Source organism: Rhyacophila brunnea, unplaced genomic scaffold (assembly GCF_057557595.1).
Source record: "Rhyacophila brunnea isolate RB1 unplaced genomic scaffold, BYU_Rbru_1.0 scaffold_10, whole genome shotgun sequence".
NCBI lineage: Eukaryota > Metazoa > Arthropoda > Insecta > Trichoptera > Rhyacophilidae > Rhyacophila > Rhyacophila brunnea.
The window spans coordinates 42,484,005-42,499,686 of NW_028232752.1; the positions used below are offsets into that span (position 1 = coordinate 42,484,005).

Here is a 15,682-nt window from a genome sequence, read left to right on the forward strand (position 1 = left end):
AAAGAAATTCACACAACTGCAATATTTTTGGTGAGCAGTTTATAATGCGCATTACATTACCCACATAGTTCAAATGGCCAAATCGTCGTCGCAAAAACTTTGCGAATAAATTTCACGCTTGTCTGGTTGTGTTATGCTGAATGGAAAATAATATATCACAGCCTTATTTCAGTATTGCTGCTACACGTTATATGCAAACTCTTCGAATTACTTTCATCAATCTTTTGATGTGGAAGTAATTTCATAATTTGTAGTAACGTAATATTGATCTGGAAAATGTACATAATATTATAAATTATTATTAAGACCGTTTGCTCATTTTTGTCTGAGTTTTGAAATAAACGTGTATCTTCCATGCACGAAAATCGTACACAATCGATTTTATTTGCCATATAAATGAAACTAATTAACACTTGTTTTTATATGTCATATAAGTATATTACTTATATAATATTTTTTAAATACACAATAAACGTAGCACTTTTCGAATTTGATCTAAAAAAATCTTAAAGATCTGAAATAATAGTAGTTTTATGGGTAAAACTATTATGAATGAAATATGAAAAATAGTGCACTCACTTACGTAATAAAAAAAAATATTTATATATTTTTTCATATAAGATTTAAGCCATTTGAATAGGTCAACGTTTATATTTTAACTATGATAAAGAAAAAAAATAAATTTAATTAAATTTAATAGTGTGTGAGAGTAATAACAACTTTCATAATGTATACTTATCGATTGATTATTATAAAATAGTTTACTAAACTTAAGGTACCTACGTTATAACTATCAATTTATATTAATTATAATTTACTATTAGGTAATCTAAAATGACAAAATTTTCCACAAAATTTCAAGAATTGACAGACTTCAAAAAGAAAAATATGTCTTAGTTTAATGATGAGTATGGTGGCAAAATATAACAAATTATAATATTTCTATTCGAAATTATTCTCTTTTCATAAAATTAACTTATTAAATTTGTTCTAATATTTTAGACATAGTACCCCACATTGCTCAAAGCTCTGCAATTACAATAATTAATGGAATAAAAATACTATGTTTTCATTTATATTATATAACTGTGGAAATAAAAACGATATAATAACTATAGATATTATCTCAAGTGTTAATTATTTTATAATGATTCAAATTTTTAGTATTTTAAATAAAACACAATAATATTACAGATAAGTACCAACCGGTTTCATTTGGATATAATATCAATTTTTTTTCAAAAAAAAAAAGAAACAAACGACTTAATAACCTTAACTCAATTACGACAAAAATTTTACTTGGCAATATTATATTAGGTATATAGGTACTTAATACAAAAATAGTAAAAAAATATATTGCAATATTTAAATTGGACATGAAAATAAACGTACAGTTTGTGTTTATAATTTAAGTAACCTTATTTATCATTATGAAATTGAAATTAAAGTTAAATTATGTATGCTCAACGTTGGTAAAACCACGAGTGGAAAGAGATGATAATTTGCTTCAAATTTTACATAATTGTCCATATATTATATTATATGAATAGTTAACCGGTGTATAAAATTTTTTATTTTATATGATAGATAAACTACGATAAACATTTTGCATTGCTTAACGATGTTTTTTTCATTTATTCTTTATAAGCTTAAAGTTTATAGTAATAAAATTTTATTTTAATAATATTACAGTGGTGTAGAGTTTTTTTTTCATAAAGGAAACGTGTGAAGGGTAAGTGTGTCTGTGGTGAGGTTAACGATGCATGCGTGTGACAGCGCCGTTTCAATTTACTTCTCTCTAGCGGCAGATCTTTGCGATTCCGGGAAATGAATTTTCGCTCTGAGCGCTAAACAGGATGTTAAATCTAAATGATAATTTTAATTAATATTTTTTTTACAATAGCACACTGCATTTTTTTTAAATAAACCAACGAATTTTAATGCAATTACCATTCCGATTTTTGTATGCATTTCATTTCAATGGTTTTCAAAGTAAAATTTAGCAACATGTTTTTTTAGTAGTCACCCAATTTTTTTTTACTATATTTTTAGTTTTATTAACCTCGATATAAAATTAAACATCTGTTTTAGCTTATTACTGGAAAATTTTGTGAATTTTTGTAATTAATAGATACAATAAAAATCAAAGAAAACTTTAATACGATTTTTTCATGGTAATGTTATCAATATAAACTATTATTGTATATCCGAAGGGTGAATTTTCTTTTAATACATCTCTTTTAAAGTCTTAGTGGGTTCATTAATGATTCCTCTTTATTACTATTTTCCTCCTATGTGGATCATATTATGGGCCTTTACGGAGTATACATTATATTCACAGGGTTCATGCATATAATGGTTGTTAGCCTTTCACCTAATTATTAGGTAACCTACTCCAAATCAAACACACGTCATTAAAATAACACAAAGACATTTATTTTCCAGGCACTACATCGATCCTGTACCCACGGCCACAGAGACGGGCGCTCTACTGACGTATCTAATATTTTATAATCGCGGGCATACATATTAAATCGAATATGAATGTCCACGTATCGTAGCACTTTGACTAACCTATGTTGGGCAATAATATTTTAATACAACAATTATTGAAGTTTCTTTTTTTCTTACGATAAAGAATATAAAATTAGTCGTAATATAAGATACTTTTATATTATTATATTATATATATATTATTAAAACACTATAATGATTCAACTGAGACATACATAATAATATAGAAGCCATGATAAAAGTTAATAAACTAGGTTGAAACACAAGATTGAAGAATCTAACATTTTTTATTGAAAATAGTCATTTAGAAGCATCAATGAGCGTACAACCAAGATAAAGCGCCACAGTTGCATGACTATTACTTATCTTGTCATAATTAGGTAGGGTATTGGTGGCTAAATTGGTAAAACATATTCAATTCAATTCTGTCTGGCACTACATTTTTTTCAAGATTTTTTAAATTGGTCAGTTCTTGAGGTGTTATGAAAATTATGTGTAGGTACTATGATAACACAATAAAAATATTATATTACATTTTTTTGTAAATTATAATGATCGTTTTTAAACGTGGATTTCACCTTTCGGATTGTTTTTGGAGACGAATTAAATTTATATTTTATATCTAGTATTTGTTTCATAAAAAAAGAAATAATAGGCATGATAATATAAAAGGTAAATACACTGTCTATTTATAGTTAAAGAATGGTCAGATTATTTATTAGTTTAAAAATAAACCAAACACTACATATTTCTGGGTTACATTAAGTTGTGGTAGATGTTTGTTTGTTTATATCTTTCTAAAGATCTTGGTCATATATGGTAAATAATTTACGTAGATTTAATTATTGAATTTAATAATGACTTCACTATCATGAGTAAATTTTATATAATAAAAAATATGCAGAAAAATAATATAATAACCGTTTATTTATATTTATATAAATATTTTATTTATATTTATAAAAATATTTGATTTGATATAAATAAAAAGGATTTCAAGTTATACACATTTATATTTTTTATAAAAATCGATGTTTTTTTATAATAGATATAAAAAATATTAAAACTATGAATTAGTCAAAAATCGCTTAGGTGATGCTTAGATTTTTAATAATACATATGACCATAAAATATATGTAATAATAGGGTGCGGTCCGATACAACGAATTCACATTTTATTACATTTTTTACAATTGTAAGTTTGTCTTAAAAAATATTTTTCTTTTTAATGTTTTCAGATACATATTTATTCATTAATATAGTTGAAATTGTAAATTATCAAAAAAATGTCTCAAATTGCAAGCTTCGTATTTTCCCGCTAGGTTCCTCTTTAAAAAAGGCTCAGTGAAGACTTTGCTCTCTTTTTACGATGAATTATATCATCAAACAGGTGTTATTATAAATAATGATATAACAACTTTTTAACCAACATTTTTAGTTAAAAACAACCATTATAACTATTATTTTAATTGTGTCGTTTATAATACGTCCTAAAAGTCAAAAATAAATTATTTAAATAAAATTCTGCGCACAAAAAGGTGGTGCTTTTCGAACAATGACAATAAAGAAACTTTTGTTGGGAGGTTATCGCACATTACATAACACGTGCTAAAACGCGAAATCCCTAAAATTTGCGTAAAAAGTACGCGCCTTATGGTTGACTGCTGACGGTGCCGTGCGATCACAATAAAAAACAATGCAGTGGCACCCAGTGAAAGAGAGTTTATGCTACTGAATAGGGTTCAGTAAAAAAAACTATGAAGACGAATTTGATTAAATCAATTAAATTTAAAAAATAGGCCAATATTTAGAAAAAGTTTTGCAGACTATTTGCCTCGCAAAATGTGACGTTTAAAAGAATGATCACATACAAAGAATCAGCAAGAATTGAATTAGACTCCGACTGATTATATCATATATAATTATATATTAAGTTATAATTATATATTAGTATGTTGATGCTATATAAAACTATTTAATTATATACCCTATGCATAGAATAATGATAGTTAAGTGAAACCCTAACTATAGCTTTTGACGTTAAAAATTATTGATTTTCTTTTAAATTCCACTTTAAAATATTTTTAATTAACTGACAAAGGTAAAGATATGAAAGTTGCATTATATAAATTGTATAATTTTAAATTAATAGTCAATATAAACTTAAAAGTTTTTAATATTTTAATAATACAATAAATACACGCACTTTGGATAAAGTATAATATTTAGGATTTTGACTAAACTATTCGAATTGTAGTTATTTGAACACACTAGAGGTATTGTAATATTATACTAGTTGATGCGTGCGTATAAATATGTCAAACAAGTTTCAATAATTTGTTTAATAAAATAACATATTGTTAGTACCAACTACTGTGAATCTTTCATGTTTGCATACATAATCAGTAGTAAATATTTTTTGCTTTCTTGGAAACAAGTAAACAACATTTAAAATTATATTTACTTGATTGCTAATTTCATCGCTATAAGAATCACTCATTTTATTTTTTTATGTATAAATTATTATACCTTCTTCCGAAAATTGACTGAATAATGCAAGCACTCGTTTATTTATTACTAATATAATACACAGTTTAAGTGAGCACAGTCGAACAAGCATACCCTAGTACCGCGCCTCGAGCTACGTAGATAATCTTATCAAGATCCATCATTCTAAATCGTACGTGCGTTTGTAATAATTGTCAAACCGAGTATTAGAAAACTACGATTGTATTGCTGAGATTAGTCAATAAATAAATTAGTAATAAACCAACAAATCTTAAACACCATTTATTTTTATTGCAAAAAAATATTAGAAGTACCGATAATGTAATACCTATTTGAATATTGGATTTTTAATGGAGGTTCACGTGTTCATATAATAGTACATCAATAAAGCTACCGCCACTGTAGCCATGTATAACGAATTACCTTGAATCGCATAAAAATGTTTGACAGTAACTTTTGATATAGGTAAATCCCTAAAAGTTGATATGAAGTTTATCGTAAACTGTGTTGGGTCTTCTAATCTCTCAAGGTCTTCATAATAATGTGACAATAGAAATCCCTGACAAACGGGTTTAGGGGAAATGTTATCTCTCACAATACTATTCTCACAAGTTAAACTTAAACACAAACATTCAATTTGATAAATTAATTTGAGCCAATGCTAAAGTACATGAAATTTAGAAAGATCTTGATGAAATAATCAAGGAAACGCTAATGCTTTTACTTTAAGAGTAATTTATTTCGGCTATATTGATTTAATATTAATTATGGTAACATATGTTATATAATAATATCATCATAAAGACAAAAACTATTAACAATAAATTATTATTGTGTTAATAGAACACAGAAATTAGATGTAATATAACATTATATTTTTTTTATTAAAGATACAAAATTTATTGGAATAGCCTCCGTAGTCTTCTCTAACTCGTTAACGTCGATAGGATTAAAACTCATGACTTTCGCTTTCCAGATGATGGCTTTTATATAATATTAAGCTACCGATTCAGTTGAAAATAAGTGTTAATAAATACGCTATCTTCGGTTTTTTAGATTTTGCCAGTAAATAGCTAGCATCTTTATAATTTAATAATGAAAGTAATGATATAACAGAAATCATTAGTTATTTTTATTCAAGATTTAAAAATATCATTATAAATAGGCATTCATTTCTTAATCGACTTTAAAACACTTCAAAGTTAGCTCTTTGAGCCATGGAAAATGAAATATTAGTTCGAATCCCAACTCTGTCCATTTTTTAAATATTAATGTGTTTCTGAGGTTTTCAAAATAATGTACATATTTTAAATATTCTAAATATTATTGTATACACATTTATTGTTAATATTCTGTCTTAGATAATAAAAAATAATTATGACTCAACCATTACTACTTTGATTTATTTCTACATTATCATGACGTGTTTAGGACTCAATCGCGAAAGCCAAAAGTAAACAAAAGTAAAACGATGATAATCAACGAAAATATCAATTGTACAATCACTGCTGAACTTTTAATTACCTTTTATTTACCACTTTTAAATAACACGTTAATTATATCTAAAAGCCAAGTACTCCAATCGCGCCAGTCGCGGTGTTAGCACTAAATTAGCTGTATATTATGATACCTGCGTTTAGTACCTAACTACCTAACATAATTTATAATATCAATATTTTTAACAAATTTAATAATATATTATTATGATAATTTTGGCCTATATAATTCACTTATTATATATAAATGTGACTGAGTGGTCTTACTTTATTCTTACGTTTCATATTATATAATGACGCAAAAGACAAGAAGAGTCAGAAGAGATAAATGTAGGTACGTAGCTAGATATGTAACAGTGATTAAGTTGTCTATTCAATTTGACATCGTAATTGAGTGAATTTTAAATATTTAATGAGGATAATTTTTTTTTTTCATGATTTTGGGTTTCGGGATTTTAGCCATTTAGGATTACGATATTCGGGATATCGTCCATCACCTCTATATAATATATGTATCCCCTTATCAGGAAACACTGAAATAATAGGAAATGATACCTTTCGGGTTTGGTAATAATAAACTTTAACAATCGTGTTATTTTAAATAGTTAATTCTGTTTATGCACCAAAGTTTGTCACGTAACCGAAACGCACATTCAATGTTGGTAATCATTTGAAGATATTTCGGAAACTTTGTATTCTATCCAATTTATGACCTTACCATCATTAAGTCATAAATTCTGTTTTAAAATCTTAGTTGATGGTGACTGGCTTGCATATCTATCTTATTAATTTGTTTTGTGATCCTTAAATATTATGTAAGTACGTAGGTAAATATTAAGTAGGATTAGTTTTTTGGTGACTTGGAAACCAATATTATTCATACTGGCAACAGATACTTCACATTAGGCAACCAGGAACAACGCAATTGTCAATCACCGACACCAGGGCGCTTCAGTTTCCGGCTGCCGACACAAGCATTAGAATTCTGTATCATTTATAACTTTTGCAACTCCTAATATAATTTCACAAGACCAAGAAGAAGTACCAAAACATTAAACTCAAATTCTAATTGACTTAAGTTTTATACTATTCTGTCAGTAGAATAGTACAAAATTTAAATCAATTAGAATTTAAAGTACCCTCAGTCAAAAGAGTCAATATTAAACTAAATATAGGGATAATAAATAGTGTAAATAGAAAGTGTGTGTCTGGATTGACAGAAGAATTGAGATAGGTGCATTTCTCAAAGTAAGATGCTTTCATATTATGATTTAACATATTATGTTATAATTTTGTAGAGAGCAGAAGGTGTTATGGCGTTTTCACCTTATTTGGCTCTCACAGATCTGTTTTCACGGATTGTTCCACGAGAATGATGGGTTTGGGTGTGAGAAAAGTGGGAAAAACGGGGGTTCGTTTCTCGACCCTTACCGAGGGGATAATGAAAGCCTTCGGGCGTCGAACGTGACAGGAATAGGCGCCTTTATCAAGTCTCAAAGCAAATGAAACGAATTGTTTCTTTTATTTCGTTATTCGCGTCATGATGTACTATTTCAATGAAGTGAGAGAAAGATTTCCGATACCTTATCTATGCATCCTTGACGACTAATGTATCGGCAATGGATTGAGATAGCGGCATAATGAAATGAGAATTGACAGCATGATAATAATATAAGTAATCGAAAACAATTTAATCAAATAATTTTTATCGTACAGAGCAAGATTAGTAAAAGGAACTGAACCATTGTCAAAATGTTTTATTTTGACAAAAAAAAACGTATATATTACAAACACTATATTATTTAAAGACGGATAAACACGAAATAATTATGACTATGTTGAATTGATAGTAACCATTGCTTATTGAAGCATTAGGTTTGGTTATAATCACAGAATTTATTTTGAATAAATACTAAGATGAATTTTTAACGTAAACCTTTAGTGACCACGTAATTATCATTACATATATCGGGATTGTGCCTACGCATTGGGTCAGTGTCGACTTGACATGGTATGAGATTGGTATTTTTTATTTAGTTCATTATTTATCAACAAGTCAAAATAAAATTCCTATTTAATCTATTAATGACAGTCAATATTGAAAAAAATAACCGAAAATGAAATACTTAAATAAATTTCATAAATTAGTTTAAAAAATTTCATTAAAGCAGACGAAACCGGCCCTGTTGATTAATATCCTGTGTGGAATAAGTACTACAAGTAAAGTAAAGTGCTCAACCAATGTTTCCTACCAACGCTCATAAACATGGACTTTTAATGTAAGAGAAATGCAAACAAACGTAATGTGGCATTGAAAGGTGCATGTTGGGTATAAAGCCGAAAGACTATAAAGAACTAATCGGTGAGGAAACTACAAATTGTGTCTTATTTTAATTAATAGGAAGAAATTGTTGGTAAAGCCAATATATACAGTTATTGCCATCTTTAGTAATGAGGAAATGATATGAGATGATTTAAAAAATATATCAAAAAAATTTACGTTAAAATTTAATTTAATAAATTATTTTACGAAATAAAAAATATTACTTTAACATTGGAAACCTTTATTATTTATTCAGTATTCACATTCTTTGCCATCTTTTCCCATTGTGTATATAAGTTTTACAAAGTCCTATAAATCTCAGTTAGTGTGATGAATAACCGCTTTCTATACCATGCATTTTCTCAAATTTTGGAATCAACCTATACACTCTTCACATCTCAAAAATCTTTTGAATTCACACGAATTTCTATATATTATAATATTTATTTTGTGGTAGTATATTGAAAATCATTTGAAGTATCCTATGTAATTAATTTATATCGTCATAGAAAACATTGCAAGTTACATCTCTGGGAAAATTCTGGAATACACAATATCGTGATCATACAGTATTGCTAGCAATTATTGGGAAACATTTTAAAAACTACTGTATAAGTATTAATCTTTTTAATGATATATGTTAGTATATTAGTAAGTTTTGATGGAAAGAAAAAAAAAGTAGATTTTCAGATAAAAATGTCTGAATTTGAGATATTATTTTAATTACGTGTAAAAATAATATAACCTTAATTATTTCCTTTCAAAAATATGTATCCGAGTTGAAAAAGTAATTTACGTTTAAATATTTCAAAAACGGAATAAAACGATTATAATATCAGACAAACGGTTTTATGAAAAGATTTCAAATAAGCATCAGATGGTGATGGCAAATTAAAATGCCCGGATGAAAAATGATATAATAATCTTCGCGAACCTAAAAGAAACATTAATCCTCTTTAAAAAATCAAGCCCAAGAAGTTAATTATAAAGAAGGACGGCGAATTAAATTGAATTCGTTAGTAGATCTCTATCTTCTTACCTTACTGCGGGGACTTCCAAGATGTCCCACTCCACAGACATGTAGAATTCTGACAGATCGACTCCCACAGCCACCACATTACTGCCAGCTTTCTCGTCCATATGCCTCAAGTCGACCTGTTATTTGATTAACTATTAGAATATATTGAATAATCTTATATGGAATAGTATATATGTGTGAATTTAATCAAAGAATTATGCAAAAGATTATTAGTAATTTATAAATGTTACGTTAAATATACATTTACGAAACAAACTGATTATTGATTTTAAAGCAAAGAAACCAAACATGTGGGATTTTTTGAACAAACGGTAAAGGTATATACGTGAAAAACACACTCAATGAATGTATGTTTATATGAATATTACAAAAACTTAAAGAGCATCAATTATTAAGCAGTAATTGAACATAGTGTAATTGTAAATTTGAGTTATAGTTTCGACAAAATGAATATATTTTCTTAGGATAAATAATATTATCGGGATGTAGCTAGAATATAAAGCAATTTATATAATATTGTTTAAAAAATTCCACATTACGGTACGAAAGTCGGAAAAACTAGTATTTTTCTCATATAGGAGAAGGTTATAATTTCATTTGTAGTACAACAGGAAAGCCATTATGTATTTATAGAGATTTCAAAAATAGTTATTTATTTGCAATTCTTAGGCATCTAGAGAATATGTAATTTAGAATATTCACGTAATTTATTGTGTATAGATATTTTGAATTAAAAGTAACTAGATAAGCATTATAAATAATTTGATAACAATTAAAATTTTACAAGTATTCATTACCTTAAGATAGGAATTAGCATATAAGAGTTTTAATAAATAAATTAACAACTAACTATACATAACATGAATATTATACAAAAGAGCATGCTTAAAATGCAAATAACTACTTTTACTTCTAAGATGTCACATGTCAATAAATACAACAATCAATCATCATATTATATAATCTACAAAAATAATCTTTGAGACATTTTATTTAAAAAGATATCTTCCTTAAAAAGATTGCAAAGGAATAGGCTAATTATTTTAATAGGAGTTTGAGCAAAGGCAGATTGTAATACTTACTAATGTCCGGAAATTGAAAGTATTTAAAGTGTAGATTTTTCATATAGATAAAGCTTGAACATTTATAAACTTGAACAATAATAAATTAAATTAATTTTATTATGTATGTAGGCAGTGCATAGTAAAAAGTATAGTTAACTTCTAAGGGACTTTTAGTACATGTGTACATATACAATGATAAGACATTCCTACAAACTAGAATAGTTTTTTTTCGCCATGTTCATTCACTAAATTAGCATAGTAATAAACATTTTATAAATAATATAATAAGGTTAGTAATATAATAATAATTAAGCAAAACTATAAAGCTTTCAAAGAGATTATCAAAAAATAGTAAGATTTTAGCTAATATCATTTATTTCGGACTTGCTTAAGTGTAAATATAGTGGGTATGAAATAATGCAATATAACCTTTACTTGATGAAGGTCCATATTATTAATTATTGCTTGGGAACGAGAAATGACAAATAAGTTTTATAATATTCTTATAACTTAATATAAAAAACTAATGTTATCATGCTTCAAATTATTCAAATACACACTTACCTGCACTGTTACTGAACTAACGGATACTAAAATTTATTTACGTTTTCTAAAAGCATTCAGGGACATTTCTATATACACTAATGAATTCTAATCAGAAAGCGTTGAATAAAAATATCATGAAGAATTTTCAAGTAACAGTATAATTAATTTTATACTTTACCTAGGACACATTTATTCTATAGTATAAACACTATAGTATGAACACATATGCACATATTTCGGCTATATTAAAAATTCAATACTCTACTTAATTAAGTCTAACATTTATCAGCTAATGAGCGCTGTACCAAAAACATTTTCATGAACAAAATACAATCCAAATAATATTAACCTCTGAAATAAAACATGAAAACATATCATTAAAGGTAATGTCATTCAACAATCTGAAAATACAAAAAATATTAAAAATGCTTTAAGAAAATAAAAACATTGATCTTTTATTAATATATTTTTTTAAGTCATGTCGTTTAAAACTTTCGTTATTGGAAAACTGCATTCGAACTTCATTGCAATAGATTTCTTATTTTATTTTCGTTATCGGTTCTCACATACAATACGGAAAGTTGCTCTCTATGATTCGTCATCGTAAACGTTTTCTGGAGAAGAAACTATTCATAAAGATGTTGTAATAACATTAAGTACACAACATTACGGCGGTTCCCTAAAGAAAACTTTATGAATCCAACACAATACTGCTGCGGAAAAAGATATAGATAACTTAATATCATCGGCAGACCGATACAAAAGACGTACTGAATATTGCAGCGTATGTTTTTTATTTTTTCGAAACGTGATTGGCGGGATAATGAAAATTTTCTAAAACTATGAAGGTTTTGTTATTTGGCGTTTTCCTCGGTTGGTTGCTCTTAGACCGGAGCAAAAGCTCTCGAGAAAACCCGTTAGGTGAAATTATGTAGGTATTAACTGCGTTTTAGAAAATTATTGATTGCTAAACTATTTTCATATTGTTATTGTATTATACATCATAGGAATATTTATAATGCACTTAATTAAATATTAAGCTTTTAATAATTGTTCATATTTTGATGAATATTATAAATTACAAATGAAGTATTGTACGACAATAGATAGTAATATATTTTAGTACCTAAATGACTAACATTTAAAAATATCTTCGTATTATTGTGTTTTTATATCATTTGTACATCAATTATACAATTAAGGCTCGCTGATGATATTTTCTATTCACAAGAGATGTGTCATGTTGGATAATTTTAAAGTAAGTAAACAATTAAAGTTTATTCAATTATAGTAAATTAGTTGGAAAGAAAAACCCACGATCATGCTAAACATTTACATACACGGTATTCGTAAATCGTTCACAAAAAAAACAAAACTGAAAGTGGCAACGTCATCTACATTAGTAGAAAAGGGAAACAAACGGAAGAAAGAAGAAACAAATATTATTGCCAAACATCTAATAGGTACTTTCCAAAGAAGAGTGAAGATTTTGTTGTTCTGTTTGTAAATTATTTTGTGTTTAGTACAAATTAGACTAATTTGTTTTTTTTTTAATCATAAATTACAAATTTTGGGTTATTGTAGAAAATAATGTATAAAAAACTGTTAGCCCCCAGTAATTACCTGTTTGATTGGAAGATGGATTGATAGATAGATTAAAAATAATTGAGAGTAATGTTATTAAGATGCAATGCATTTAAGATGTATAAGTTACACTTGTAAAATATAAATTTTTCGATCTCAGTAATAAATAATATGTTATATAATCATTGTTGTTATAGAATAATATTATACTATAGACATCAGTAAATGATGAATTATTATGATGAGAATTTATGTTTATGTGACATAACATCTCATCCATTTTTAAATCTAGAAGCTACGCTAAGACAAATCTAAAGTATTTTCAAGAATTCATTCTGCCATGTTTATAGAGGTCACGAATGGAGTTCTTTACCCAGCCTCACATTTTAATTAACTTCATGACAATTTGCAAAATCATATGTGAGCTTTTTATATATAAACATTAAATCCATATATACATAATAGATAATATATATGTATGGCCAAGTAACTGGATGTTTTTGTTGTTTTTAAATGAATTAAACCTTTCCAAACAATATAAATCTTGATTGATAAAAGGTAACTTCAGGAGATGAAGTTGCAATATTAAGTCTATTAAGAAAAGTTTAATCAAATATTTTTGGAAGTAAGTAATACAATTATTATATTAAAATGGAAAAGTAAAGAAATTATTTCCATTAATAGAAGTATTAAAAGCTTGAGTTATGAAAATATCAGTATCTCAATCAAAATATCTCTACTCCACCAAGGTTATGATTTCAAAAGAAACATTATACTACAGAGGGCTTAAAATGAGTTTGATCTCAGTAAACAATTTGTGATTCGCCAGTGAGAAAGAATACTGAAGTCTGGAGGAAGCCGTCGGGAGTGATTTATTATCGCTAGTGGTTTTCTCTTTTAGCTAAGTCAGGGTAGAAAAATGTATTCGCGCATGCCCTTAAATCCAGAAGTACACAACAAAATTTATTTCTATTTGAAGAAAAAATATTACCAAATTTTGAAGTAATTAAAAACAATGATAACAAATTGAGCCAACATCCTCTCTCTCTTGACACTCAATAGCAGAGCAGTCATTTGCATTTTGATATAAATAATTATTAGAACAGGATTATGGTCCAATATAGCCAGCTATAGGTATATCCGGTATAATATTACGATAAGTAACTTTGATGCTTTTTTAGACATTGATTTACTTCAATCGTATTAAATCTAATAAAGTTGAACACAAATTCTGATCAGCAAATGATGGTGCAAAAATTGTAAAAGAATTGAAAATGGTTTGAAACCACTTCTTTGATTTTAGGCAAACACGTTATTTTTTCATTACTTGAGCAGCCACCTTAAATCTGAAACAAAATGTCGACTGAAGATATAACAAATCATCTTCTTCAAGCAACGTTTCTTTGTTTATTTATTTTTTTACTCAGAAGTAAATACTCTCATACAAAACATTTGTAAGCGATTTACATGAAAAGCTCCATAAAAGCTTTTTGCAAAGAGCTTCGGTTTATTTGGACCCTTTTTTGATGAGGAATTGTTTAAAAACAAATTCTTTCCAATCTGGACGAAATTTGATAAATTTCAATTCATTGGCATCAGATTAAAAAATATGTTCCGTAATACTTCTTATAAATGTATATTTGTATAAGTTAAATTGACAAGATTTTTTTTGATTTGAGAATTTCATGTAATGAAGGATTATTATCTTAAAAGTTTATCAAAAAAATCTTATATAAGCGATATCTACTCAATGCAAATTCATATCATCATAATATGTGTATAAATACTTGTAGTAAAACGCAATGTTCAAAATATAGAGCAATTTTTACATATAAAATTATGTTGTCTGGAATTGTATGTATGTAACATGTTGTGGACTATTTTTAAAAAAAAATCTTGATTTATAACTTATGTAAGTAATTAGAAATTAAAAGGTTTTTATTTTAAACTTTGTCTTTGTGAGAAATGAAACTGACGTGTATCGGATGTAGGTATATTAGTCAGCTTACTTAATTTAGTCAGTTTCTGTTATCGGTAAGAAGTTATTAAAGTTTTGAGAGAAGAAAGATTTAGGTTTGTTTTTTAATGTTTGTTTGATTAGAGTGCCAATATTGAAAATAATTATTTAGCATTGTAGTAAAAAAAACAAATGGTGTCACACAAATAAGCGTTGCAAATGAAGATAATATTCAATTCCAATGTCAGGCAGCACAGTGTAAAAAGTAATAGCAAATTAACGGTAATCACTGAAACAAGAGTTAGCAAGCAAATAAATAACATAAGAAAATCAAAGTTTGTAAGTAAAAACAAATACAATGATGTATATTGCGGCATCATGCATACACAAAAAAAATATAACAGTGAGATAATATAATATTATAAAAAATCTAAACAGTTGTTTATGTAAATGCAGAAGAAAGTAATGTGTGTTAAGTATATGCGTGAAGCTTGTAAGTATTATTTTACTTTGTGCCTAGAAATAAGTCGTAACATGCAACACTTATTTAAACTCAAAAGCATTCAGGTAAATCAATTTAATATCATGCGGTAATATTTTTATGAGTAAAGATTTTAAACAAACTGACGATCATAGAGGCTCATTTATTAT

At 26.9% G+C, this 15,682-nt stretch overlaps 1 protein-coding gene across 1 annotated transcript in view; it reads right to left on the bottom strand.

Moving 5' to 3' along the window:
• The window catches only part of LOC147079231 (acetylcholine receptor subunit alpha-like), an 836,032-nt gene that overhangs the window by 213,232 nt on the left and 607,118 nt on the right, over window positions 1-15,682 (bottom strand). The window contains exon 5 of the mRNA XM_085954767.1: window positions 9,881-9,996. Coding sequence (XP_085810893.1) covers window positions 9,881-9,996 — 116 coding nt within the window. The remainder of the gene's footprint in view (window positions 1-9,880; window positions 9,997-15,682) is intronic.